Below are 24946 nucleotides of genomic sequence, written 5' to 3' on the forward strand. Positions count from 1 at the left end.
CGTTGCGCAGGTTGCGTACTTGCGGCCGTCTCTCTTGGACGCGCAAGCGTCGCGACGCGATCTACCATCAGGATAGAGGGAATCGTTATTTTAAATGGACTATTGCGCCTGTCCTTCGACTACTTTGCCCATAAAACATTCTCGCATTATCAGCCGGACCGAAAATTGCCGCCCACCCATGTCCCAGCACCCACCGCCCGTTATCATCCCAACACCTTAGTCATCCGATAAGCGCCTTTTATGCACTCCTGCGGTGCCACCAGCATGTCTAGACCGCTTTTTCTCACATCCTGCTATATTACCCATAATCCAGTCCAAACAAATAAACTTTGTTCAAGCGCTCGCGAGCGTCAACAGCACTTCAAACTTTTCTTTCCCTCACTCGCAATACTCTATTTATACCTTACACTGCCCCACACCGACAATTTATCCCAATAAACAATAAAACCACCCTTCATTGCCCCAGAAACCGTCATAGTACCAAAGTACTACCCCAGAAGTAAGAACACATCCAATGGAAAGTAATTTTTGAAAAATTTTCCGCGTCGTTCTGGCTGTGCAATTTATGTGTCACGTAGTGTTTTTCACCCTCCTTGCGCTGGAAAATAAGCGAGTTCTAATCGAAGCGCACTTTTTCAGTCTGCAACAATGCTTAAAACTTTTCCTTCGTTACATGCTTTTATTTAGGTCAGGTCCTTTGAAATGATTCAATACAAAGCTTACGTTTTGGGCGAGAATATCTCATTCATTGTTGAAAAATGTAAATGAAGAACCGATTTTTTACGAAAGGTCAACGACTTTTATACCTTTACTTTGCAAGGAATAGTTTTTATCGCATGTAAACTGTTCGATTTTTCCCGTTGCCAGGAAAATGTAAAAATATAGATGAACCAGTGCTCATGCTTGCAAAAATTTGTCGCAAAATGGAAATAACTAGAATTTATTACAAACCTGGTGTATAAATAATAATAAATAGTAAATACATATTTTTTTACAAAGTCTGTAGATGCAAACCTTCGGCATCACCTATTAATTAATTAATGGAACACCTAATTTTTTTTTGCTTCTCAAAGATATTAAATTGTTTGTCTAAAAGTTTCAAAAGATATTTGATTTTAAAAGTTAATTTCAGCAACAAAGCACATTATTTGTTGGAGTTTATACAAGGATTTAAAAATTCGCTATAAAAATTAAAATTTTAGTATTTTCACTGTAATAAATGACGAACAATGGCCTAAGGATACCATTAAAGATATGATTAATTATCAATTAACTACTGAAACAATGGTTAATAATTCTTTCGTGTTTTAAGTTAAAAATCTTTTGAATAATCAGAAGAGATTTTTACTTAACTGTAAATGCGTGTTTTAGATGCGAAATAAAAAGAATAGGAAGTTACATTTAAAAATTTTATGTTTTTCAACTTGCAACAAACTTCTTCATTTCTGTTATCTCCTTGACTGCAGTGAGCTAAAAAAAATATATCCTTCAAGTTTGAACTTACTTCTTTAAATTGGAAACTCCTACTTTTTTAGGATTCTTAGTTTGTGTGTAATATTTTTTTTAAAACGTGTTTTGTCAAAAACCCAGATTATTTCAAAAACTAAATAAAACAAAATTTTTAATTCAAAAGTGGTCTGTTTTCAACGTTAAGGAATTCTGACCTGAACACCGAATACCGCAAAGCCCGCCATAGTTATTCGAGCTTTTAGATCTCCAATGTTAAAATGTTAATTACTTACAAGCCATCAACGTTTGCATAATTCTATTTTAGCAATTGCGGTTCTAAAATCTAAAGGAATACAGAAAATACGTCAATAACTTAACAAAAATCCCAAAATTTTATTTTAATGTCTCTACCAGTGTATTAATTAATTAATTCCCTATCGTTTAGACTATTACTTTATTTTTTTACTCGACTAGAAAATTTATTGTTTGCCTCAAATCAAGCGCTTTTGAAAAAATGTAAGAAAGGAGGAACGGATCAAATTCAAATCAAGCAGGAAGCTGCTAAAAATTACCTACTGCAGTAACTGTTCTTATAACAGCTAAGATGGCGCTTCAGTAATATATTTTTGCAATGTTATTAATATTAAAAAAAGTGCAAAAAAACAATTGCCTTATTACCAAAATTTTAGCTTTCGGAATGGAAAATTCAGTTTAAATAGTTAATTTTTGAGTTAAAAATTTTTTGCGTAATCAAATTATAGTTGACACATTTAGCAAAAAGTGTTAATTTTAGTAGGTAATTATTTTATTTGTGAATTCTTTTGACACTAAATGCAAGCCATGTCTGGAGTGGAATGTATTTAGGTGCAGATGAAATCCCGACAATCAAAGTTCTACAGTAATTCTGTACAAATTAAATGAAACAATGTCGGTAAAAATAATAAATGATCAGTAATTTATGAAACGGCCGATAAAATTAAATTTGAAATACTCGGTGATAAATTTGTGGAGAAGGTTCCGTATTTTGCATGTGCAGTTATAATTATTTAATACGTTATTTTGGTTACGTTATTGCGTAACAAGTTGTAAGAAGGACGATTGATTGGGTAATTTTTGAGGCTATTTAGTAAAACAAACCGGAAAGGTGTTTCTTTTGTCTCGATGTGTCTCCGTTAGTATTCTGGGGAGGGAAGGAAAGTAAAGACCATGTTGTGCATAATAACGTATATTTGGAGATTATATATTTTTTACATTTAATAATATTAAGAGCCACAGCACTCAGCAAACGGGTTTCCGTGGATAAGTGTTTGCGGAGTATTACACGTTAAAATAATTTGATGAGTTGGTGAATGGCGTTAACTTATTCTAATTTTCACTCTTTGCTAATATAAGGCAAGGACTTAAAAGAATACACAATATCCGTACTTAATATAAAACATGTAAAATAGACAATTCGATGTAAATGATAAGATCATAAACAAATCATTTTATATCTAGGTAGGCACCGATTAATACAATTCATAGATTGGTGTGATTAATAAATTCACGAGTCCATTACAACTTGACATTGTATAAATATGTACGTATGCTACATCACATGGATATATGTAAATGTATATGTTTGGATCAGTCTAACAAAAAATATATACCTATATAAAACAATCTTTTACACACACCCTGTCTAAGTACTTTTTGATTATTTTTCTAAGTTAAATCTAAACCGTTAAATATCGTTATCAGTCTCATTAAAAAAATCGTCCTCTTAACGTAGAATACAGTTAACAATATCAAATAACACAACACAAACTGTTAAAACGGACAAGTGAAACCAATGCGCCTGGGTCTGGGTACAATTCATACACATAAGCACCACATTGAATGCAATGGTTGAAACACAAATATGTCCACGTTACAAAAAACATTTCTATATAAAATAGCGGCTCCAACCTCTATCAGTATACCATTATTGTCTTCGACAACTGAGTTGCATAGAATTACGTGGGAAGATCCGGTTGGTCTTTTCGTACTTCGCTTGAGACTGCCGCCATGGGCACCGAAAACGCGGGTTTCTTGAGCACTGGAGGTTTCGCTTTGAGCTGGGGCTTGAACGTCGTGGTCGCGCTCCCGATCGTCGCATACTTGCGCTCGGGCATGGGACTAGTGATCGTGATCAGATTCGTCTCAGCACTGTCGCTGCTGTCAACGTGAACTTTGGTGTTCTTCTTGAGCGTGCATTGGTTCTGCTTGGCGAACCGCTCGGCCGCCGTCTGCATGTCGGGGCTCTCGGGCGACTTGTGGCTCTCGTCGCCCAGCGGCCCCTCAGAGGTCAAGTTACCCGACACGGACATGGACTTCTTCGTGGTTTCCTTCGGACTCGAGTTGCCGACCAGGGGGAGGTCCATGACCAGGTCCGGAGTGTGGTTCTGCCGCTGCAGGTAGGACTCGGAGTTCCGGTTCGCCTTCAGGGTCTGGGGCTGGGACAGGGGGATGTGCGACTGGGAGACCGCCCGGCGCTGCCACTGCTCGCGGTTTTGGCTGAAATTTAGGTTCGATTCGTCGATTTCCGACTTGTGGCGCAGTTCGATGTCGGTCTCCGATTTTCCGATTTCGGGAACCGTTTCGCTCTTCTCTAATTTGCAGGATTGCATGACAGGGGAACCGTTTATTGTGATATTTTGCGGGGTTTGGTTCACGTTTATTGTGACGACGGGATCGCGCATACGATTCAATAAGTGGGATTCTAGAGATATGTCCAGGGATTTAAGGCGGTTGTGTCCGTTCTGAAACAAAAACGATGGTCTAAGGCTCGGACCACGATATTGCACACATCTAACATAAGTATTGAGGTATTTACACAGAGATATGAAGGGAATTAGTCGCATTCAACACTGAATCAATTGATGGGGCAATGAAATGGTAATTCGGGAGAAGAGAATAACAGTAAAAAATAAAAAACGAACGCCCACCATGCAACCACAACCAACCCTTGTCATATACCATTAGAGATCGTAAACTAGTTTCACCAAATGTGATCGAAAATGACCAAAAATTTACCTAATTATGTCAAAAACGACATTTTTTGCAGGCTCCAAAAATCTAAACACGTTTTTAGACCAAAAATTAAGTTTTTCTTCCTGTCTTTTTTAAATCAGAACAAAAAATTACCAAATTTAGACGAAAATGTCTAAAAATTTATCCTTTCTAAACGTTTGTTCTGCAAAAACTTAATTGTTGCGCAAAATTTCTTAAAAATCACAGGCCAAAAATCAAGTTTTTTTACCGTTTTTATTAAACTAGAACGAAAAAATCACCAAATTTGAACGAAAATGACTAAAAATTTATCTTTTCTAAGCACTTGTTCTGCAAAAATTCAATTATTTCGCAATTTTTTTTAAAAACTAAGTCAATAAATCTCAGAATTATACGAAAAATACCATTATTTTTGCAAGTTCTGGGGATTTAAACACGTTTTTAGGCCAAAAATCAAGTTTTTCCTTTGTTTCTATTAAACAAGAATGAGAAAATTACCACATTTTGGTCGAAAAAGACCAAAGATTTACCTCTTCTAGGCGTTTATTCAGCAAAACTCAATTATTGCGCAAAATTTCTTTAAAAGCAAGCCAATAAATCACAAAATTGTGTCAAAAATGACATTATTTTTGCAAGTTCTGAGGGTTTAAAGGAAATAATCACCAAATTTGGTCGAAAATAACCAAAAATTTATCTTTTCCAAGCATTTATTCAGCAAAAACTGCTGAAACGTCGCAAGGAACTTATTTTTTTATATTTTTAATTGTCTTTTAAGAAAATTAATAAGTGTTTATATTTATAAAAAAAATTGGAAAATTTTGGTCTTAAGTTATCTCTTGTGGTGTTAGGTGTTAAATATTATTTCCATTGAACCTTATTTGCAGTGATGGTCAAAGTTTTAATTAGGGTATTTCCATAAATAAATTACTTCAATCTTCATTGACAAATTTTACTTTAGTTATACCAGTTTTTTTAAGTTATGATTAATAATTGAAACGATTGAAAGTATAGACGTCTTTATTTGAAATTTAAAATACCATTATGCACAATAAGTTTTGTAACGTTAAATAAAATAAAAACGATCAAATTTTTAATAATAATTTGTAGCAACGAGATTTAAGAATAATTGTTTTGATTAAAAATATTTTTTGGGCAACCGATAGCAAAGTTATCTTTTGGCGGTCTAAGTCTTTAATAAAATTACTACACCGACAACAATAAGAATTGTTGTTGTAAATTTATCTGCGGTAAAAAAATTGCAACAAAGGTTTATCACGTCAAAACTTTTTATTTTAAGAAAACATTAAACAGCACTCCCAGCAGATAGCAAAAATTTAATTAATCTTCAATTTTTCACTAATTCGCAATGATAATTAAATCTAAATGAAACAAGAATCCGTGTTTTAACATGTTTGTTCAAATTAATTTTGAATCAGCCAAAAAATATATTTTAAAAAAATTTCAAAACACATTCACTAGTTTACTATCTCTGATTATGCACGGTGGCGTTCGTTTTGGTCGCGTCATTGTCTTTAGGGCGGCTGTAGTGAAAAGGTTCGTGTTGCTTAACATCTAGCATTATCACCTAAACCACTAAAGAAGTGCTGTTACTGGGTGTTAATGTGCTTAGTGTATGAAAACACCAAAACATGCGAAAGTGCTCACCTTTAAAATTCGCAGTCTGGGATTGTAGTCTAGCAAATGTACTATGAAATCAACAAAAATAAAATAAAATAATAAAGTGGAAATCACTACAACATTGTGTTCTATTCAGCCCAGTACAACTACAAAATAACTCGATACTAGTAAACTCATGTACACAAGTCATCACTGGGACCGGCAATAAAACACATTGTTTGAGCCTATTGCAATTTCGAAACGTTTTAAATGTGACACTTAGACAAAATTTTCACGAAACACATTTATTTGTAAAATAGTCCATGCATACAGTCGATACATCGCTGAAACAATACCTGCACCCTATTCAAATTATATACAAAAAGGTACAAACAAATTTATCAACTAAAACTGGTACACAAAACATGCGCATGCACGAAACAATACAAAATCAAATCACAAGTCGGACAAAATGAGATCATTGTGTACATGAATTTAAAGTATTAGATTTCCGAGAGTTAAGAATACTTACGCAATGCATAGCATTAGGCAACAAAACTGTATTTATTAAAATCATAATCAAATTTGCGACATGGCAGTAGCTAACACGTGCACACTAGACAGTAGTTTCCAATACCTCTCTCGTCTGGTTTAAAATTACTGAGTTGTTTTCGGATGAGATTGATTCGTTCATGTCTGACACGTTAGTCCATGTCACTGGGGCGCACTGCACTAGGGGCGAATTGCTCGCAGAGACGGAGCTCTCGGACAACATCGAGTCGTTCGAACTGGAGACTCTCCGCCGCATCGACTCCTCAGACGAGCTCGATTTCAGGTTTTCCAGCTTCTCTCGATCATCATCTCTGACAAACCCCGCCATTAATAACCCGAAAGACCAAAACTAGAGCTTACTTCATTTTTAGAGATATATATTTGTCTGGAATCAACCCTTCCTGCCCCTTAACCGACCCCTTCCACCAGTCGTTCGACACTTGGGAATACAACGTCACGGTGTCGCCTTTCTTCAGCGACAGTTCTCGGTCAGACCTTGCGATGAAGTCGAACTGCGCCGTCGCTTCCATGTTTTCCGAATCTGCAAAAGCGAGTTTCACAAAAATTAGGCAAAATTAATGATACCAACCATCTTCAGATGGGTATACTTCGGAGTCCAGGTCTTCTGGCACCTGGTCAGATGGCAGATCCCCAACGTCGCTGCAAGAAAATTCGTTAAAACGCCACCGGATTGTAATTGTAAAACGTACTGGTCATCCGGTTCCGGGGATATATACTTCTCATAGACCGTGCCACCGTCGTTGGGGAAAATTTCCTCGTTAAACATAATAATATTCTTAATGAGTTCGTTAACTTGGTTCTGGTACTGAACTTGGTCCTTGTCGTCGGGAACCGGCACTAGCGTCGGCCCAAAACAAATGGCTAGGTTGTAAGGATCCATCATGTTCTCGTCGGAAAACTCCGACAAGCTGCAAGGGCAAAAATAGTTGAGGAAACACAAGCCCGCCACTTACTGGTTAAGGAAGGCGAAGAGGTACCGCATCACAACTATCACAGTTCTTGGTAAACTATTGATAAGCTCCTTCATCCTAACAATGAATTCCCGCTTAGACTCTAATTCTGGAAACAAGAGTTATCGGCGAATTGCAAAAAGCGTAGCGATTTACGTGCAAGCTCCATGAATTGTTCGAAATAAATGATCGGGAAGAGCGGCTCGCGCAGTTCCCGCAGATACAGTTTCAAAACCCCCGCCACGCTGTTGATATCAGACGCGTCCGTCATATCAGCGAGCGGATCTTCGCCCCGTTCGAACCACTCCCTGAAGTTATTTATTTCGACTTGAGACCCCGACACCCGGAAAATACCCTGGTGGTGTAGACCTACAAACGGGGATTAGTTTTCCTGAATAGCTACAACCAGCACTACCGTATAAATTAATAACCCTAATGCAAGACTTCATAATGAGAGGAATGTCTTGATTCGTGGCCTCCAAATACTCCTCTAAGGAACCGCCAAACAACTTCGGCTGGCCACTCATTTGCAGCCGACCGATTCGTTTCCGGCGGGGCGTCTTGACGACTGGTTTAAGGGTGCTACAATAGTCGGGCGCTTCGGACAGCAGCGATTGTCTTATGTACTCTTGCTTAGCGTCTAGGCGAGCGATTTTTGTTGATCCCAATAAATACTCTCGGAATTTCTGCGAAAAAACGTCGGAATGCAATGTCATCTAATTGTGTTAATTAAAAACTATTGTAAGCAATTTGCATTTGAAACTGTTTCCACGCAAATAGGCCACCCACACGCCACGATCGAGTCAACTGAGCGATTTCCTGTCCTACTCCTGTGGGATAGCCACCAACGACTTTATAATTAGTTTTTGGAGGTCGATTATAACACACAAACACAAATTTCCAGACTTTAAGGCTAAAGGGGACGACAGGGTTAAACCAAGTGTGCGACAAAGACAAGTGCAATGAAATTGTTTTTCTATTTTTAGCGACATTTGCAATCTAATCCCAAATCGAAAATGGTATTGGCTCTCTTAAACAACCAGATTGCGCCAACGTTACACTTTATTTGACATTATTTTGTAAAAACTTCATTGACATATTTATAACAAACTTCATAATAAAATTTTTGTGTTTCCTCTTCATTGCTCAAAAATTATTGCGAATTGCGAAAATTACCGTTAGATAGAACTCTTCGGTCTCCTGCCGGTCCGCCCGTAGCTTGATGGAGACGGTTTCGGGCGGTTTGCTGGCTGGCACCGCGTTTTCGCCAAAATAGGCGCTACAGTCGTAGTCTTTCGCGTTGAGCATCTCCAGCAGGGTGGATTCGGCGGTTTCCAGCGTCTTCCAGACCTCCTCCGACTCGGTCCTGAGCGAGGTCACCCGTTGCTGCAGCTGGCGTAATCGGCTCTCCATCTCCTGGTGCAGGACTTTTTGGATTTCTGGTTCAGCGGGCTTGAAAATAAATTTCCAATTTAGTGATACCGATCAGTAATTTGCGCGGCACCGACCTCTTCCTGCTTCTGTCCTTGGAATTCGAGTTTTTTCGGAATCATGAACGCCGTGTGGTTGTACTCAAGGAACCGCTGTTTGTCTAATCTCGAGTCTAGGGAATTAATGCACGCTGATAGGGTGTCTAAGCCGTTCTGGACCGACCTCTGGCGGCCCTCCTCCGCCGTTACGTGCATCAGAAGCGCCCGGGATATGCAGTTGTGGAAACCGAAATCCATGCACTGGAGAATTACGTTAGTTTCACCCCATGAACACAGAATGACTTACATCAATGAGATCGGATAAATCGTCGACGAAGTATTTGTGGATTGTGGTGTTGGAAGCCTCTAAACATAAAATATACTCGTTCCGGGCTTTGAGAGCTTTCAATTTCGCATCCGTGTATTTGTTTTTGCGCTTCAAAAAAATGTAAATAAACATCAAACGGGCCAGAATAACGCCGGGAAGAATTACCTTCATCACTTCCTTCTCCATCAGCTTGTACTTTTTCGACCTATCTAACTTGTCCTGGGACAGGGACTGCTCTAATTTCGCTCTTTGGGTTTCGGCTGATTTTAGCTTGGCCTCCGCTTGGCGCAGTTCCGCCTGATAACTGTGATATGTTTTCATTGTTGTGTGAAGCTCGTGCAAGACACGTAGTATCTCCTCGTGAGTCTCGTATCCGATTTCCCGGCACTGAAACGTCGAAATGGTCACACTCCCCAAAGCGCGCCAAACTCACCCTCTTGTAGATCCTCTGGACGTCCTCCATGACCTGCGACAGCCTGGAGACCAAATGCGTGGAGTAAACTTCGGATAAAGCTACATGATCCCTGCTTAGATTTTTAGTCTGCGTTACTAATTGTTGCCAACACGTATAACTCGAAAATAAAGGCCATTGTTCTCGTCTACGGGCAAAACAATTAATTACCGAGCGACAACTAGTTTACAACAATCACTTTTGTTTTTGTTCCTTGTGCCGAAGCTGCAAGCTTTTCGCTAGTTTATCTAAATTTTTCGAATAGTCGAGTTCTAGTTCACCTCTGCGCCGGAAAAAGTCTTGCAACTCCGTTACTAGAGCGACCTGGGCCTCCATTCGCATATCTAGACATCGCAACTGCTCGTTGAGTTGCAAACGGATATCTGGAAGGAAAGAAAACAATTATATTAAAATAATATTTAACGCACAAATTCCTGGCTGTTGAAATCATTGTTTAAACATTAAAATAGACACAAGGTGTACCCTAATCCCCAACTAGGACGAGTCCCAAATTAGCGCAAACAGCGGAAAAACGTGGCCATTAACAAGCCGCTTACGCGTGTTATTATTGTTACTATAAGCAATAACGCTAGTAAATTGGCTCCGCTTCCGGAACGTACGTTTCGATTATTCTCTTGCGATCTTCAGGTTCTTTATTATTCATGAAGGAAACACGTCGCTGCTTCCGAGGATTGTGTGTGCGTCTGTTTGTGTTGTGGTAATTTTAATATTAATGTCTAATTTCTCACTTAATTACAAGCAAACCATTACGCGTTATGAACGTCCTTAAAAGATAATCTCTGAACTGGAGAAGCATTTTTGCCGTTCTTGCAATTAACAAAGACTTGTCTAAGCCCGCGATAACGCGACCAACACGTAATTCTTTATCAATACAACAAAGTTCCGTTTTCGATTATAATTATTTATAATTGATACTCAAACTCAAATCTTTAACGGTAAACCTATTTTTCGTTGGTCGTTGTTCTCCTCTTATTGTACGTATTGGGAAAATAATAATAAAGGCCAATGACCGGCCTAAAAATTCCACCAAATCGCAAAATGATAATAACCACAAATTCCATATCTTAGCCTCTTATGTTTTCGAATATTCGTATTGTTCTTTGTTTTGACAGTCAATGTCAAACATCCAATTGTTTTTGATTGATTATACGTCACTTGTAAGCGAAACGTTTGTATTTGTGGAGAATTACGAAAATCCATGCTGTATTTTTTCGTTTCACAAGGAAACTAATCTGGTGACTTCCTGATGTTCTTATAACATCGGACAACAATAATTATATAACACGTTACACATCTTCATTAATTTGGAAAGTGTTTCCAACTTCGCTATTATTTTTTTTTGTACTACTGTCTGACAAAAAATATGTTTTATTTTAAAATAATTATTTCCGGGAATTCAAAATGACATTATTTTTGTAAGTTGTAAGTTTGTAACAAGAATGAAAAAATTACCACAGTTTGGTCGAAAATGACCAAAGATTTACCTCTTCTAAGCGTTTATTCAGCAAAAACTCAATTATTGCGCAAAATTTCTTTAAAAACTAGCCAATAAATCACAAAATTGTGTCAAAAATGGCATTATTTTTGCAAGTTCTGAAGATGTAAACACGTTTTTAGGCCAAAAATCATTTTTTTTTACAGTTTTTATTAAACTAGACCAAAAAAATCACCAAATTTGAACGAAAATGACCAAATATTTATTTTTTCTAAGCGCTCGTTCTGTAAAAATTCATTTATTTCGCAGTTTTTTTTAAAAACTAAGTCAATAAATCTCAGAATTATGCGAAAAATGCCATTATTCTTGCAAGTTCTGGGAATTTGAACACGTTTTAGGCCAAAAATCAAGTTTTTTTCTTTGTTTCTAATAAACAAGAATGAAAAAATTACCACATTTTGATCGAAAATGACTAAAGATTTACCTTTTCTAAGCGTTTATTCAGCAAAAACTCAATTATTGCGCAAAATTTCTTTGAAAACAAGCCAATAAATCACAAAATTGTGTCAAAAGTAACATTATTTTTGCAAGTTCTGAAGATTTAAACACGTTTTTAGGCCAAAAATCATTTTTTTTACGGTTTTTATTAAACTAGACCAAAAAATCACCAAATTTAAACGAAAATGACCAAAAATTTATCTTTTCTAAGCGCTCGTTCTGCAAAAATTTATTTATTTCGCAATTTTTTTAAAAAACTAAGTCAATAAATCTCAGAATTATGCGAAAAATACCATTATTTTTGCAAGTTCTGGAGATTTAAACACGTTTTTAGGCCAAAAATCAAGTTTTTCCTTTGTTTCTATTAAACAAGAATAAAAAATTACCACATTTTGATCGAAAATGACCAAAGATTTACCTTTTCTAAGCGTTTATTCAGCAAAAACTCAATTATTGTGCAAAATTTCTTTAAAAACAAGCCAATAAATCACAAAATTGTGTCAAAAGTAACATTATTTTTGCAAGTTCTAAAGATTTAAACACGTTTTTAGGCCAAAAATCATTTTTTTTACGGTTTTTATTAAACTAGACCAAAAAATCACCAAATTTGAACGAAAATGACCAAAAATTTATCTTTTCTAAGCGCTCGTTCTGCAAAAATTTATTTATTTCGCAATTTTTTTTAAAACAAAGTCAATAAATCTCAGAATTATGCGAAAAATACCATTATTTTTGCAAGTTCTGGAGATTTAAACACGTTTTAGGCCAAAAATCAAGTTTTTCCTTTGTTTCTATTAAACAAGAATAAAAAATTACCACATTTTGATCGAAAATGACCAAAGATTTACCTTTTCTAAGCGTTTATTCAGCAAAAACTCAATTATTGCGCAAAATTTCTTTAAAAACAAGCCAATAAATCACAAAATTGTGTCAAAAATACCATTATTTTTGCAAGTTCTGAAGATTTAAACACGTTTTTAGGCCAAAAATCATTATTTTTACGGTTTTTATTAAACTAGGCCAAAAAATCACCAAATTTGAACGAAAATGACCAAAAATTTATCTTTTCTAAGCGCTCGTTCTGCAAAAATTTATTTATTTCGCAATTTTTTTTAAAACAAAGTCAATAAATCTCAGAATTATGCGAAAAATACCATTATTTTTGCAAGTTCTGGAGATTTAAACACGTTTTAGGCCAAAAATCAAGTTTTTCCTTTGTTTCTATTAAACAAGAATAAAAAATTACCACATTTTGATCGAAAATGACCAAAGATTTACCTTTTCTAAGCGTTTATTCAGCAAAAACTCAATTATTGCGCAAAATTTCTTTAAAAACAAGCCAATAAATCACAAAATTGTGTCAAAAGTAACATTATTTTTGCAAGTTCTAAAGATTTAAACACGTTTTTAGGCCAAAAATCATTTTTTTTACGGTTTTTATTAAACTAGACCAAAAAATCACCAAATTTGAACGAAAATGACCAAAAATTTATCTTTTCTAAGCGCTCGTTCTGTAAAAATTTATTTATTTCGCAATTTTTTTTTAAAACTAAGTCAATAAATCTCAGAATTATGCGAAAAATACCATTATTTTTGCAAGTTCTGGAGATTTAAACACGTTTTTAGGCCAAAAATCAAGTTTTTCCTTTGTTTCTATTAAACAAGAATAAAAAATTACCACATTTTGATCGAAAATGACCAAAAATTTACCTTTTCTAAGCGTTTATTCAGCAAAAACTCAATTATTGCGCAAAATTTCTTTAAAAGCAAGCAAATAAATCACAAAATTGTGTAAAAAGTAACATCATTTTTGCAAGTTCTAAAGATTTAAACACGTTTTTAGACCAAAAATCATTTTTTTACAGTTTTCATTAAACTAGTACGAAAAAATCACCAAATTTGAACGAAAATGACCAAAAATTTATCTTTTCTAAGCATTCGTTCTGCAAAAATTCATTTATTTCGCAATTTTTTTTTAAAACTAAGTCAATAAATCTCAGAATTATGCGAAAAATACCATTATTTTTGCAAGTTCTGAGGATTTAAACACGTTTTTAGGCCAAAAATCAAGTTTTTCCTTTGTTTCTATTAAACAAGAATAAAAAATTACCACATTTTGGTCGAAAATGACCAAAGATTTACCTCTTCTAAGCGTTTATTCAGCAAAAACTCAATTATTGCGCAAAATTTCTTTAAAAACAAGCCAATAAATCACAAAATTGTGTCAAAAGTAACATTATTTTTGCAAGTTCTGAAGATTTAAACACGTTTTTAGGCCAAAAATCATTTTTTTTACGGTTTTTATTAAACTAGACCAAAAAATCACCAAATTTGAACGAAAATGACCAAAAATTTATCTTTTCTAAGCGCTCGTTCTGTAAAAATTTATTTATTTCGCAATTTTTTTTAAAACAAAGTCAATAAATCTCAGAATTATGCGAAAAATACCATTATTTTTGCAAGTTCTGGAGATTTAAACACGTTTTAGGCCAAAAATCAAGTTTTTCCTTTGTTTCTATTAAACAAGAATAAAAAATTACCACATTTTGATCGAAAATGACCAAAGATTTACCTTTTCTAAGCGTTTATTCAGCAAAAACTCAATTATTGCGCAAAATTTCTTTAAAAACAAGCCAATAAATCACAAAATTGTGTCAAAAGTAACATTATTTTTGCAAGTTCTAAAGATTTAAACACGTTTTTAGGCCAAAAATCATTTTTTTTACGGTTTTTATTAAACTAGACCAAAAAATCACCAAATTTGAACGAAAATGACCAAAAATTTATCTTTTCTAAGCGCTCGTTCTGTAAAAATTTATTTATTTCGCAATTTTTTTTTAAAACTAAGTCAATAAATCTCAGAATTATGCGAAAAATACCATTATTTTTGCAAGTTCTGGAGATTTAAACACGTTTTTAGGCCAAAAATCAAGTTTTTCCTTTGTTTCTATTAAACAAGAATAAAAAATTACCACATTTTGATCGAAAATGACCAAAAATTTACCTTTTCTAAGCGTTTATTCAGCAAAAACTCAATTATTGCGCAAAATTTCTTTAAAAGCAAGCAAATAAATCACAAAATTGTGTAAAAAGTAACATCATTTTTGCAAGTTCTAAAGATTTAAACACGTTTTTAGACCAAAAATCATTTTTTTACAGTTTTCATTAAACTAGTACGAAAAAATCACCAAATTTGAACGAAAATGACCAAAAATTTATCTTTTCTAAGCATTCGTTCTGCAAAAATTCATTTATTTCGCAATTTTTTTTTAAAACTAAGTCAATAAATCTCAGAATTATGCGAAAAATACCATTATTTTTGCAAGTTCTGGGGATTTAAACACGTTTTTAGGCCAAAAATCAAGTTTTTCCTTTGTTTCTATTAAACAAGAATAAAAAATTACCACATTTTGGTCGAAAATGACCAAAGATTTACCTCTTCTAAGCGTTTATTCAGCAAAAACTCAATTATTGCGCAAAATTTCTTTAAAAACAAGCCAATAAATCACAAAATTGTGTCAAAAGTAACATTATTTTTGCAAGTTCTGAAGATTTAAACACGTTTTTAGGCCAAAAATCATTTTTTTTACGGTTTTTATTAAACTAGACCAAAAAATCACCAAATTTGAACGAAAATGACCAAAAATTTATCTTTTCTAAGCGTTCGTTCTGCAAAAATTTATTTATTTCGCAATTTTTTTTAAAAACTAAGTCAATAAATCTCAGAATTATGCGAAAAATACCATTATTTTTGCAAGTTCTGGAGATTTAAACACGTTTTTAGGCCAAAAATCAAGTTTTTCCTTTGTTTCTATTAAACAAGAATGAAAAAATTACCACAGTTTGGTCGAAAATGACCAAAGATTTACCTCTTCTAAGCGTTTATTCAGCAAAAACTCAATTATTGCGCAAAATTTCTTTAAAAGCAAGCAAATAAATCACAAAATTGTGTCAAAAGTGACATTATTTTGGCAAGTTCTAAAGATTTAAACACGTTTGTAAGCCAAAAATTAAGTTTTTTTTACAGTTTTCATTAAACTAGAACGAAAAAATCACCAAATTTGAACGAAAATGACCAAAAATTTATCTTTTCTAAGCGTTCATTCTGCAAAAATTTTTTTTAAAACTAAGTCAATAAATCTCAGAATTATGCGAAAAATGCCATTATTTTTGCAAGTTCTGGGAATTTAAACACGTTTTTAGGCCAAAAATCAAGTTTTTCCTTTGTTTCTATTAAACAAGAATAAAAAATTACCACATTTTGATCGAAAAGAACAAAGATTTACCTGTTCTAAGCGTTTATTCAGCAAAAACTCAATTATTGCGCAAATTTTTTTTAAAAGCAAGCAAATAAATCACAAAATTGTGTCAAAAGTGACATTATTTTTGTAAATTCTGAAGATTTAAAAACGTTTTTAGGCCAAAAACAATTTTTTTACGGTTTTCATTAAACTACACCAAAAAAAAAATCACCAAATTTGAACGAAAATGACCAAAAATTTATCTTTTCTAAGCGTACGTTCTGCAAAAATTCATTTATTTCCCATTTTTTTTTAAACCAAGTCCTTTTCTTTTGTTTCTATTAAATAAGAATTAAAAAATTACAACAATGGGATTTTAGAAATGGTAATTAAATAATTAAATATTTTTTGTAAATCATTTTTGCGGTAAAAAAATTGCGTGCGTTTATGAACGCGTCATTTTCTTTTCAGGCGCCTGTATCTTGATGGAATCTCTCCGTATGAACAGATAAGAGAATATATCGTCTATTAATCAATTGAAATCATTATTTTTATGCTTTTACGTAATAAAACGATATTTAGTTGTTCCTTTGTCAAAAATTTAAATATTCCGATGGTACTATTTTTCTGTCAACACTTATTTTATTAAAACTATGCATGACAGTGTTATCACCCCAATGCCAAAGTTTGGCGTTATGCAAACATGGAATTCTCATTGACTTTTAAAATGAGCAAGTTCATTTTACTTGCGTTTATTTTTACCGTTCGCAGATTAGATAAGTTATATTTATTAAAAATCGAAATATCTGTGACGGATGTTCGCCTCAGTAGCTTAATACCAGATCTGCTGATTTAATGCACGATGTAGTGAATGGAATAAATAGACTGAGGCAAATTGCCTCGTTTACAACTCTTCACATGAAACTAACACATTTGTAAAAATCACAAAAAATGCGAGTTTTACTCATCCGTTGGCATAGATCGGGATGGTAATTATAGGTGTAGTGCATGTGATTATTACTCAACACTTGTTTTTTAAACACCACAATGCTACTATTTTGATGATACAGACAAACGTGACATTTGACGTCCAAGGTGTGGCGAAAATTTTAAAAATATCCGTGAATAAGTTTTTGCAAAATCGCTAACAAACCACCATATGTTACGCGGTAACTTCTTGAAAGCATAGAGAAAAGCGGCGATATCCGGTTTGATATGAAGAGGTGGTTTATTGATTTTTATGAGTGAGGATAAAGAAGTCAATTACAATGGATCGCATAGTCCGCGATCGAAGAGAAATTAGAAAAACAAAACGGCTTATAAATATTTAATCCCACCGCTTTCAGAGAAATAAAAGATCCCTGCACCGCGATCCTTAAATAATTATACAGCGGGTATGCCTTATGATTTATTTATCACCGCTAGACGCGTTTTTGAGAACACTTTGGTAATTATCATCCGGCAAATGCTGGACTTGTCCATCAAGCCAGCGTAACTATTCTTAAATTATAGTACCTGCGTAATCCGAAGCTTCGGTTAAGTGGTGGTTGTTAATTACGGCATTACGACCGTTTTTATTGATTTTTTCGAGTCATTAACGGGTGAGTGCGTTAAAACGCAGTGCAGGCGAGTCAGTTTGGAAACAATGTGCCATTGAAATGTCACAGGGCTAAGTTAAAGTTTTCCTGTTAGTTAAGGACAACTGCTTTGATGTCATGCAGACATTATCGGGGCTTGATCGCGCAAGAGGCTAGGGGGCAGCTCACAATAGCCCCAGCCTCAGGTAAAGTCCGTCAAAATTCTCTAGCTCCAAAAACTGGTCCCGCTCGCTACGTGAATTGAATCGAGTCGGCTGCGGTTTTCGACGCGAATTACACCACAAAAATAAGTTTCCCGGCCTTTGACCCTTTGTTTTTCTCTGGAATTTATCTCTATTACGCGCTAAATTAATTGTCCACCTGGAGGAAATTCCTGACGAGAAAAATTTTCATTGAGATCATCGCACAATTCAGCCGATCTAGAACACCCCACAGCCTACACAAACAAATCGCTCTAAAAATAGGATTAGAAGGGTGCTATTTCTGGAGTTTAGTATTTCCTTGCAGCGATTGAAATATTACTCGTGAAATCTGAGATAACCCACACAAAAGCTTATCTAGTATTATGTAGGGTTGAATTAAGATTGGGAAAAAGAACTTTGACATTGCCTGGCCAGATAACGAAGCGGCTTTATAATAACTCCATTCATACGTTCAAAGATAAAAATATCACTAATGGCAAAAGTTAATGTGCCATCGCCACAATGAAAGAAATTTCCATCTTCATTCAAACCTCATCGATCCATTTCGTCGCTAAACCAACGATTTTTTTACAATTCGGTTAGTGAGAAACCTCACAACCGGTTGGCTGTCGAATAATTTACAGCCTCACTCTGCTCATAATTCGTGTTTGGATAAATAGTTATCGTCCATTAACGCACTATTACAATAAGAATGCAAAAATTTCATTCGCTTATTAGGAGCGATTGTTAATTTCATGCAAAGATCATCTTTTTCGCTTTCTACATTTTATCTAAGCAGATCGTTATTTTTACGCCTTTTTATACAATCTTCCCATACAAGTACTGGCGTGAAAGTAAAATCATTAACATAATTAAATCAAGCAAATTTACAGGAAACATGTGGCCGCTGCTTTTAACACCTGTCAAAAGCGTCGCGAACTTTTCCAATAATTCCAAGAAACAAATTTTATTAAACGAAATTCCGCCTTAATTAAACCCAATTTGTCCCCAGTGTCACAATTATAAACAAGCGAGAAATTTCGGCAGTTTCCAAACCCGATGGCCTGGAATACAATGTATCATTAGTCCGGTAGAGCATGACTTCCGGGAATCTCGTCTTGTCAAATGTCAAACTGACTGTGTTTTAATATAACAAGACAAAGTTGTTTCATTCTCTTCCATTAAAATTGCATTCTTTGTGCCACAAAGTCCTCTCAGAAAACGAGAACTTGCTAGGCTGCATCTCATCAACTCAATTAAAATGTACCAAAAGTCAAGGACTCACAACGCAACACACGGTGAGGTCAGCTTCAGTTTAACAATTTAATTACGCATGTGAGGGATTTCATGTAATTTGGCTGTGATTACACAAATTGATGTGAAGACCTCCATGGAAATCACAAAACACGGCTTAGAAAAATACAGCGTTCACTGCGCTATCAGCTTGCCTAAGATCATCCGTAAGGTCATTTTTTACTGAAATTATCTTAACTGGGAACCAGCTGAAGTAGGGTCGGATTATATTCGAATTTCCCAGTTTAGTGAACGAAGACGTATCTGTTTTAATTTAGAAAACTTTAACTATTGGATTCGCGGAGGCAATATTTTTCAGAATTTGCCAAATTTTTAGGTATTAAAAATCATCAAGTTTAATCTAAATTGCATTCACTTCGTTCGTGACATTTTGTTGCTTTTAGAAAACTTTAATTCAGTAGATAAAAAAAATCAATAATTTGCACACTTAGGGTAATTCCGGTAGAGTTGGGCCAGCGGGTGACATGACCCATATGTTTTTTGTTACAATGCAAATTAGGTGCTTCTTTGTTATACCGGTCATTAGCAATAGTGAAAAAAAACGTTTTCAATAATTTTCAAAAATAATGTAATGTCAAAAATATTTTTTTAATCTATGTATGTCAAGTCCGAAATTTGTATTTTGACTGCGTTATTTATTTGCACGAATTTTCTGATAAGTGGTGAAATACCAAACCAAACCAAACCGAAAAAATGCCATTTGAGCGTGACTGTGGTTTTAAACCACAGAAACAACCTAACGAAGCGTTCTAACATAAGATTAAAAAACTTGAAGTTGCGATTTTACAGATTTGTGAAGATTAATGCAACTATTACACGTCTAAACATAAACTGTAACCACCATTTTCATTGTTAAAATCGGCATAAGTGAAACCACCGCGAGTTGAAAGCACTAATGAAGCATCAATGCTGCAGTCAAAAATCATTAATTTTTCACCTCGGAGAGGTCAAGTTCGATACGCCTTGTCTACACACTCCTAAAGTAGATTAGGAGGCTGGTCAAGCAACTCATAACAAACACTACCACAAGCAATTAAGCAGTTTTTAAGCAATTACTTCAAACAACATAATGTGTTTCTTTCTCATAAACATATTTAATTACAAAATCACAACTACTTATGTCCTTGTATGTGTACGCTGATACTGTTATGGTAATTTACCGCAATAAAAACAAATACGTTAAAGGTTGTTGAACTAATTTGCAATAGTGTCTGTCATCAAGCTATTGAGACAATTGCGGGTGAAAATTGCATCCACAAGGAGAAACGAATCAACTGCACCGCCTTCACCGCTAATTGGGGACAAACAATGCCAAAAAATTCGCTGCAAATCGCCCAAACAAAAATTAATTGGAGATTATCACTGTTTCTTTCAAAATACGCGATTTTGCGACAGAAGTAAAAATACTTAGACGTACTCCAATTTCTGGAAGTTTAGAAAATTTAAATCAGTAAGTAAATTGATTAATAATATTTCTTTTGCTGTCTCGTCTGTTATCACAAACAAAATGTTCTCATTTCTTACAAGAATTTTTAATTTCCACTGTCTAATTTTAATACTTTTAAAGTGTTTAATAATTAAAACCTGTCGGAATAATTTTTTTGAGCAATTTTCACACCCAATTTTTTTGTCCCGTCCGTCATCAGTGTGTATTTCTTTTTCCTGTCCGTATTTCAAAATTTAAAATGTGCTGTAATTGACTGGCATAAGTATAAAAAAATCACTTTGCACATTTTGCAGTGTCCCGTCCGTTAAGTGGAACGGCTGTGATAAAACTTATCAATTCTTGGCGTGTTTTTTAATTTCCGTATTCTTCGGTCGTCGCGTATTTAACAAAGCAGCTCGCTTGTCCAACGAAAGGAAATCCTTAGGGTAGTTTGAGCTAAACATAGGCCGAATGACTCATATAAAGTCTCATATGGTAGGCGCAGATGCAGCAGAAATAAATTCTATCATGGTGTATTTGTATTTCCCCCTTAAAAACCAACTGAATCACCTTCCGAAGCCGAAAAACAATCTTATTGTAATAACTGCTCTCGGAAGAACTAACTGTTGTGGCCTATAGCTATATTGTGGAAGGCGTTCAACTTTGGTACCCGCGACTAGCTGACTATACACCTGCATACCATAGTCAAGAATTTAGCAAATTGTTGCAATTAAAACCGAGCTTGTAAACATCCTCTCGGTGTGATTTTTATTCAAAGAACATGATTCAGTCTAATGTGGCCAATAAATAATGAGAGGGTGCCATCATTCGCCCCTTCGGCCCTCCCCATAGGGGTCATGATATATCATGGGTCTGGGCTAGACATCGGAACGCGGCGAGTTTCTAATGTCGCAGCGGAAGCGATATATATTTTTTCTAAACTTAAATCAAATGTGAGAAAGTTTGAACCGGAAAAACAGCGATTTCCTTTGTTGACATCCGAATCGTATTAATCGCGGCTCTTTAATCAATGGATGAAAGGGTTCAAACCTGGGAAAACGTCTTTGGTCTCAGTGTTATGGGGGTGAATCCAGCCATTCTTTTGTTGGATGATGCACTGGAACATCGTTGGGGATGCTGCGTGTTGCGCACTCACACGAAAATCAGTCTTATTTGAGCTGGCATTTATCGAATGGAAACAACGGAAGGAGGTAAATTAGTAGAAAAAAACCGAAACACAGTATAAATAAAACACATCGAGCCGGCTGCACGTGGGTTCTATAAATAAAAATCCACCAACTAACTACTACATCGGCGCTCGCCCCGAATCTACACTTTCTGCTGTAGGCAAGGTAGTAGATAGAGTAAGTCGAGTTGCGATGTAGCATCGCAACACAGACTGATGGAGGGGCATAAACGTATAAACCCGGCCAAAAACGGAACAGTATGGCGTCTGCGCGCACCTCCAGACTGTCCTTGTCCCATCGCCACCATCAGACGGCGGAGGCAGACACCCTCGGCTGGGCTGGGCCCATGGGCCGATGGGCTCATTCAAAATGATCACTCGCTCGAATTGCCGTCTGCGCTCTTTCCGCGATGGCCAATTTGCCCTAATTGCTCCACCTAGTGCACGAGCCTTTGTCGTTTACGCGCAAATTGCCCATTCGACGAGCTGTGACTAACGGCGCGATATCACACTGATAACAAAATTGACGAACGCATCACCAGTCACATATTTCGACAACTAGTGCGATTCTGCTGATTGCCCAAAAATAATACCAAGTACAGCCGCCAAAAAAGAAAATGACGCGACCACAACCACTGTCATAAATGTAATTGTAAAATAAGTTAATATGCGAATAAATTGAGCTAAAGTTAGCCACAGCCACAGAAAAACAAGTCCTGTAAAAAATAATAATGAAAAAATTTTGCTCCGATTTACTGAATTTCATTTCCCCAAATGTCATGTTAACTTTGAAAAAAAGTACACAAAAGACGCAAACCTAGTAGATTTTGCGTTTTTTTGACGAATTTTGAGACGCTGAAGTGATGGTTGCACCCTATATATCTCAAAAACTTGTATAAATAGTAAAAATTCAGCTGATTTATTTTGACTTCCTTTGAGATCTGCTATCATAAAATATAAAAAACAGGCGTTTTTATTGGTTAAAATGTTTTTAGTTAATAATTCATTAAGTTATCATCAACATCAAAATATTCCTCAAAATTCGATGAAAAGTTCGTAATAAACGGAAAAGTCGCATATTTCGACAACTAGTGCGATTCTGCTGAGTGCCCAAAATAATATCAAGTACAGCCGCCGAAAAAGAAAATGACGCGACCACAACCACTGTTATAAATGCAATTGTCAAATAAGTTAATATGCGAATAAATTGAGCTAAAGTTAGCCACAGCCACAGAAAAACAAGTCCTGTAAAAAATAATAATGAAAAAATTTTGCTCCGATTTACTGAATTTCATTTCCTCAAATGTCATGTTAACTTTGAAAAAAAGTACGCAAAAGCCGCAAACCTAGTAGATTTTGCGTTTTTTTGACGAATTCTGAGACGCTGAAGTGATGGTTGCATCCTATATATCTCAAAAACTTGTATAAATAGTAAAAATTCAGCTGATTTATTTTGACTTCCTTTGAGATCTGCTATCATAAAATATAAAAAACAGACGTTTTTATTGGTTAAAATATTTTTAGTTAATAATTCATTAAGTTATCATCAACACCAAAATATTCCTCAAAATTCGATGAAAAGTTCGTAATAAACGGAAAAGTCGCATATTTCGACAATTAGTGCGATTCTGCTGATTGCCCAAAAATAATACCAAGTACAGCCGCCGAAAAAGAAAATGACGCGACCACAACCACTGTCATAAATGTAATTGTAAAATAAGTTAATATGCGAATAAATTGAGCTAAAGTTAGCCACAGCCACAGAAAAACAAGTCCTGTAAAAAATAATAATGAAAAAATTTTGCTCCGATTTACTGAATTTCATTTCCTCAAATGTCATGTTAACTTTGAAAAAAAGTACGCAAAAGCCGCAAACCTAGTAGATTTTGCGTTTTTTTGACGAATTCTGAGACGCTGAAGTGATGGTTGCATCCTATATATCTCAAAAACTTGTATAAATAGTAAAAATTCAGCTGATTTATTTTGACTTCCTTTGAGATCTGCTATCATAAAATATAAAAAACAGACGTTTTTATTGGTTAAAATATTTTTAGTTAATAATTCATTAAGTTATCATCAACACCAAAATATTCCTCAAAATTCGATGAAAAGTTCGTAATAAACGGAAAAGTCGCATATTTCGACAATTAGTGCGATTCTGCTGATTGCCCAAAAATAATACCAAGTACAGCCGCCGAAAAAGAAAATGACGCGACCACAACCACTGTCATAAATGTAATTGTAAAATAAGTTAATATGCGAATAAATTGAGCTAAAGTTAGCCACAGCCACAGAAAAACAAGTCCTGTAAAAAATAATAATGAAAAAATTATGCTCCGATTTACTGAATTTCATTTCCTCAAATGTGATGTTAACTTTGAACAAAAGTACACAAAGGACGCAAACCTAGTAGATTTTGCGTTTTTTGACGAATTTTGAGACGCTGAAGTGATGGTTGCACCCTATATATCTCAAAAACTTGTATAAATAGTAAAAATTCAGCTGATTTATTTTGACTTCCTTTGAGATCTGCTATCATAAAATATAAAAAACAGACGTTTTTATTGGTTAAAATATTTTTAGTTAATAATTCATTAAGTTATCATCAACACCAAAATATTCCTCAAAATTCGATGAAAAGTTCGTAATAAACGGAAAAGTCGCATATTTCGACAATTAGTGCGATTCTGCTGATTGCCCAAAAATAATACCAAGTACAGCCGCCGAAAAAGAAAATGACGCGACCACAACCACTGTCATAAATGTAATTGTAAAATAAGTTAATATGCGAATAAATTGAGCTAAAGTTAGCCACAGCCACAGAAAAACAAGTCCTGTAAAAAATAATAATGAAAAAATTATGCTCCGATTTACTGAATTTCATTTCCTCAAATGTGATGTTAACTTTGAACAAAAGTACACAAAGGACGCAAACCTAGTAGATTTTGCGTTTTTTGACGAATTTTGAGACGCTGAAGTGATGGTTGCACCCTATATATCTCAAAAACTTGTATAAATAGTAAAAATTCAGCTGATTTATTTTGACTTCCTTTGAGATCTGCTATCATAAAATATAAAAAACAGACGTTTTTATTGGTTAAAATGTTTTTAGTTAATAATTCATTAAGTTATCATCAACACCAAAATATTCCTCAAAATTCGATGAAAAGTTCGTAAT

At 34.9% G+C, this 24946-nt stretch overlaps 1 protein-coding gene across 3 annotated transcripts in view; it reads right to left on the reverse strand.

The window, feature by feature from the left end:
* Positions 1-2658: 2658 nt before the first annotated feature.
* Positions 2659-24946, reverse strand: part of LOC660987 (SLIT-ROBO Rho GTPase-activating protein 1) — a 30584-nt gene continuing 8296 nt past the window's right edge. For 2 of the 3 annotated variants that reach the window (XM_008195229.3, XM_008195230.3), the window contains exons 2-15: positions 10067-10250; positions 9850-10015; positions 9582-9803; positions 9396-9524; positions 9128-9349; positions 8796-9071; positions 8035-8305; positions 7776-7988; positions 7623-7728; positions 7359-7577; positions 7238-7308; positions 7009-7189; positions 6734-6959; positions 2659-4229 (exon numbers count right to left, since the gene is read on the reverse strand). In XM_008195229.3, the coding sequence (XP_008193451.2) occupies positions 3444-4229; positions 6734-6959; positions 7009-7189; positions 7238-7308; positions 7359-7577; positions 7623-7728; positions 7776-7988; positions 8035-8305; positions 8796-9071; positions 9128-9349; positions 9396-9524; positions 9582-9803; positions 9850-10015; positions 10067-10250 (3272 nt within the window). In that variant the 3' untranslated portion in view covers positions 2659-3443. Of the gene's footprint in view, positions 4230-6733; positions 6960-7008; positions 7190-7237; positions 7309-7358; positions 7578-7622; positions 7729-7775; positions 7989-8034; positions 8306-8795; positions 9072-9127; positions 9350-9395; positions 9525-9581; positions 9804-9849; positions 10016-10066; positions 10251-21632; positions 22002-24946 lie in introns of those variants that run through there. The other variant, XM_967179.5, reaches the window with a different exon arrangement.

The sequence above is a fragment of the Tribolium castaneum genome, chromosome 10 (genome assembly GCF_031307605.1).
Source record: "Tribolium castaneum strain GA2 chromosome 10, icTriCast1.1, whole genome shotgun sequence".
Lineage (NCBI taxonomy): Eukaryota > Metazoa > Arthropoda > Insecta > Coleoptera > Tenebrionidae > Tribolium > Tribolium castaneum.